General features: G+C 39.4%; 1 protein-coding gene across 1 annotated transcript in view; it reads right to left on the bottom strand.

The window, feature by feature from the left end:
- baz1b (bromodomain adjacent to zinc finger domain, 1B) overlaps positions 1-4,782 on the bottom strand; it is a 14,275-nt gene that overhangs the window by 2,516 nt on the left and 6,977 nt on the right. The window contains 9 exon segments of the mRNA XM_025054949.1: positions 202-390; positions 757-847; positions 1,758-1,905; positions 2,007-2,192; positions 3,461-3,638; positions 3,724-3,822; positions 3,902-4,013; positions 4,165-4,310; positions 4,414-4,552. Coding sequence (XP_024910717.1) covers positions 202-390; positions 757-847; positions 1,758-1,905; positions 2,007-2,192; positions 3,461-3,638; positions 3,724-3,822; positions 3,902-4,013; positions 4,165-4,310; positions 4,414-4,552 — 1,288 coding nt within the window.

Raw genomic sequence — 4,782 nt, 5'->3', positions numbered from 1 at the left:
AAGAGAGACACAAAGGCATAAAGTCCCACTGGAAAAAATAAAAACTAATTGTTTGAAAATTTTACTTTTGAGTACAGAGGAGTATTAACTTTTCTATCCTAAATGACAAGTATTAATGACACGCACACAGGGATAGACTGGAGCAGCAAAAGTGATAAACAATAAGAACGATCACATGTTGTCAACACTGGTATGAAATACAGTCTGTGTCACTCACAGATGCGATAGGGACGGTATTCATGGTCCTCCTCAGCCTCGTCATCTTCATCAGAGTACTCGTCCTCTGACTGCTCCTCATCGTCTTCTTCCTCAGAATCGTCCTTATAATTTCTAACAGAAAAAGAGTTTGATTTACACACATTAGGTTCAACGGGAAGGAAGGAAAGTGAACTACTTGTCATTGCGACACAGCACACCACTGCACACAACGAAATGTGACCTCTGCTTTTAACCCATCATCAAAGTGAACATGCTCAGCTGCACACAACAAAATGTGACCTCTGCTGTTGTTGGATTCGAACCTGGAGCCTTCTGGGCTCAGGTCCGCTTCCTTAACCACTAAGCCACCCCTGCCCAGTCTTTGGATAAAAATATTTTCAAACGAATAATGAGGATAATTATGTTTGGAATCAACTTGTAGAAGGCTGTTTTCTGACACTATGGTAAGTTTACATTTGCATGAAAACATTTATGATTATACAGTTTTTACAGATATTCCATCTGAGCTCAAAACCTACTTAATAAACATCTCTAGACACTTGCCTGGACCGTGCCGTAGCTGGTCGCAGGCAGAATAGATGGAAGGCCTTGTTGCACTCATCGCAGAGGATAAGTTTCTCATCGTCACCTGGAGGACAACAGTGATGCACGTCAACTACAACAGAAATCATTCTAATGCAGAGGGGTTTTTTTTTTTTTTTTTTCATTCTCATCAGACTCTACAAACAAAAAATGTATCCTCGGTGTCAGGTGAGAACACACCAACTGTGACTATAGGTTCACCTGTTGCCCTGCGGAGCTGCTGACTCTTTACATAGACCTGCTTGACAGTACATGTCTGTTCTGTTCTGACCCTGCAGCCTTTTCTGGATCTGGACTTAACCTCCATGAGGGTCAGCACACCTAAGCCCTGCCTGCGCACTAGACATGGAGCAAGAAGATGGGTTGGCGAGTCACTAGTTCACTCAAGCATGTTGTCATGCATTTAGAGTTCAATATTTTTCAGTAGAGTTGTAGGGAGTGAGAAAATATCATCTGAAGGGATTAAACATCAGGTCAACATAATGTTGTAAATTTCACCAGAATAGTTAAACAAACACACACACACAACATGAACATAATGTTGTAAATTTCACCAGAATAGCTAAACAAACACACACACAGAACATGAAAACTCTAACAGAAAGACTGACTGGGGATCAAACCAATGATCTTCTTGCTGCAAAGGCTCTAACAACATTTGTCACCATGTGGCCACATGTCAAGTTTTTCAACCCTGATAAATTAATTATATTTTAATTATTGCAAACAATTCAAATACTGAAATAAATTCTGGTGAAAAATAACTTGGGCTTCGCAACAGGTTCTGTATTAGCACTATGTGATGTTTTTGATTCCTTAAACTGAAATACAAAAAAAAAAACTCAGACCTCACACAAAAAAAGAGGTTGCTAAGGATACTTCCCTGTTACGTCAATATCAAATTTAATTGTTTTTGTTACAGGTTTACGAATATAACACCATTTCTGTGTCCTCACCTTTTTTGCGACAAACTTTGCAGCGGGCGTTCTCAGCAGACATGTCCCATTTTATGCAGGCATCTAACATTCCCAACAACACATGCATGCGGGATAACGTCTGGGCCTCTCTGATGGCAGTCTTCCACTTCTCTACTGCTGTGGCTACCTGAGTGGGAAAAAAAAGAAGAAAAATGAATGAATCCAACATCATTGGACCACTGAACTGTAAGATGTCAAATTCACAATAAACACACAAATCTGTCTTACCCTCGCCTCCTCTGCCAGTTTCTTCTCCTCGTCTACCTCCTCTGTTTTGTTGCTTTCTTCGCCTCCTTGCTTCTTCTTCTTTTTCTGCTTGGGGGCCATGAATCCCTGCAGGAACTTCTTAATAACAGAGGCCTGGATGGTGATAATATACTCACCAAAGTCTTTAAGGCTGGCTGTGTCTTTCAACTGTGCATAGAAGACAAACACACCATTGTAGGGTAAGAGATGGAACTTCCTAACAAAACCAAATTCAAAGGTTTAAAACATTAGTGACAAATTATTTTCTGCCCATCCCTTCACTGGAGTATGCCACGGTGGTTCTGTCATTTCTATTTGTATCGAAAATATTACGCATATTATCTAAAGCCACAAGGGAGCGACATTCTCACTCATCTTAAAGATCTGAAAACAACAGAATAGTCCATGAAGACTTCTATAAACAACAAAATAAAACGTGCCCAAAACTTTTGGACTAAATCAAGATGAAATGATATGGATGGTGAGCCTATGAAGGGGAGGGGGTGCTCCATCCCCTTCCAAAGATGGGGACAAGCCAAGAACAGATAAGTTCAGTGATTGGGAAATTGAACAAGCCAAGAACAGATAAGTTCAGTGATCGGGAACTTGTGGAGCTTGTTAGCCTGTTCTGCTAATATGCAATATTTAATCTATTTATTCTTTAGGCCAGTGGTTCTCAAACGTTTTATACTCTGTACCAACTGAGAAAACATTGAGCTCACTGAGTACCACCATCATGACCAACAATAGAATTCCCCTGCTCGTTCCACGTTCAACCTGTTATACTCTGTACCAACTGAGAAAACATTGAGCTCACTGAGTACCACCATCATGACCAACAATAGAATTCCCCTGCTCGTTCCACCTACAAGTGATCCCATGATTCCGCGCTGCCTGTGCTTAGTTAAGCAACAGATTTGCATTGCAGCAAAAAAAACAAGTAGATAAATAAGAAGACCAGATATCCTATTTCCTAATCTCACAAGTAGCTACACATGTTTTTCTAAATGTTGCATTATTGTGCATGGTATGATTCAGATTTATTCAATTGAAAATGTAAAGGTGAAAATATGAATTCTCCCGGCATACCACTAGAGGGCGCTCGCGTACCGTACCGCAGTTTGAGAACCATTGCTTCGGCTATTGTGTAAAGCAATACTCTTTCCACATTAAACGTTCATTCTTGTCTTTTCAAATGTAAATACTTTTTTCCTTTTAGCAACACATTTTTTTTTCCAGATGTGATAAAACCGTCAGTTTTAATGCTGCATGACAACCTTTCCTATATCAGCTGAGACAAAGGATTCACCAGGAGCTACTGTATGAGATGCTTTAAACCCACAAACCCTAAAAAGTAGCTATGCTTTAAACCCACAAACCCTAAAAAGCAATACCAATATAGCAATACCACCATCAACCCACAGCTAGTCATTCACCTGATCTTCAATGTTAATATCATCATCCAAGTATCCAAGGCCTCCCTTCTGAAGTCGTGAGGCGACCTCCTGGATGTCACTGCGCAGGTATTTTAGCAGCTCCTCCTGACCATCACAGGTCCTCAGTCCTAGTTTGCCCTTGCGGGTCATATGAATGGAGTGAAGGATGTCTTGGTACCTGAACATGGAGGTATGGGTGATTTTCTTTTATTATTTGAGTAATTTTAGATGATCTTTTAACTCATGTAGAAAAATAATCTTACCTGCTCTGAATCTTTTTCTTGAGCTCACACTCTCTGATCCCCTTAGAAAGAAGACTTTCTACCAGCTGATCCAGCTCAGATGGGCTGTCACATATGAACCTTTTTGAAAACAAATGTTAATAATACATCAGGAACCATCACAGTAAAAAAAGACTGATTGAACTGGTTAAGCCTTTACCAGAGGTTCTGTCCCAGCTTGGGAACAGTTGTTTCAACGCAGACTTCTGCTGCTCCTTGCTGAGCTCCCTCATTCATCTCACCATCTATCCTCTCATCATTCTTTTCTACTTCTGGAAAACAAACATTTACTGTAAGTTTAGCAAAGCAAAAACATTTTACGTCTACATTTACTTGTGGATACACAGAAGTGTAAACTAATAAAGCAAGAAGGCACAAACAAAACAATGAATATCAAAATATTTGATCAAATCATTTTAATACCTTGTGATTGCTGACTGTCTTCTTCCTCCTCCTCTGGGTCAACTGCTTTATCTTCAGGTGGAGGTGTGAAGTTGTAGTCGATGCTTTCATTCACCCATCCTTTCTCAATGTACAGACCAGGGACCACATCAGAGAAAAGCCAGTATCTTAAGAGACATATATGTATATATACATAAAAAAAATTTTAAAAAAAATTCCATGTCATCTTAATGTTTTTTTAATTGCTGTGTTTATACATGCAGAAATCACCTGTTATGATTTCTGTCAGTGCCCAGGGGGCTCCTGCGCTTCACCATTTGGATTTTATTTAATCCGTCTTGGAAGTTTTTCTCTGCATTTAGTTTCTGTTTACGCATGCGTTCCTCCTCAGCCTCTTTCTCCATACGCTCTGGAAATAGGAAGAAGTAGGGGTAGCACAGTGAAGTTAACAGTGCTCTGCTTCATGTTTATCAGTGACTAAAACACACATATACACATATATATATACACATATATACACATATACACACACATATATACACATATACACACATATACACATATATACACATATATACATATACACACATATATACATATATATACACACACATACACACACAGAGTTTCTCTGCATGT

Source organism: Cynoglossus semilaevis, chromosome 4 (genome assembly GCF_000523025.1).
Source record: "Cynoglossus semilaevis isolate Cse_v1.0 chromosome 4, Cse_v1.0, whole genome shotgun sequence".
Lineage (NCBI taxonomy): Eukaryota > Metazoa > Chordata > Actinopteri > Pleuronectiformes > Cynoglossidae > Cynoglossus > Cynoglossus semilaevis.
This window is presented reverse-complemented; position numbering and strand designations above follow the sequence as displayed.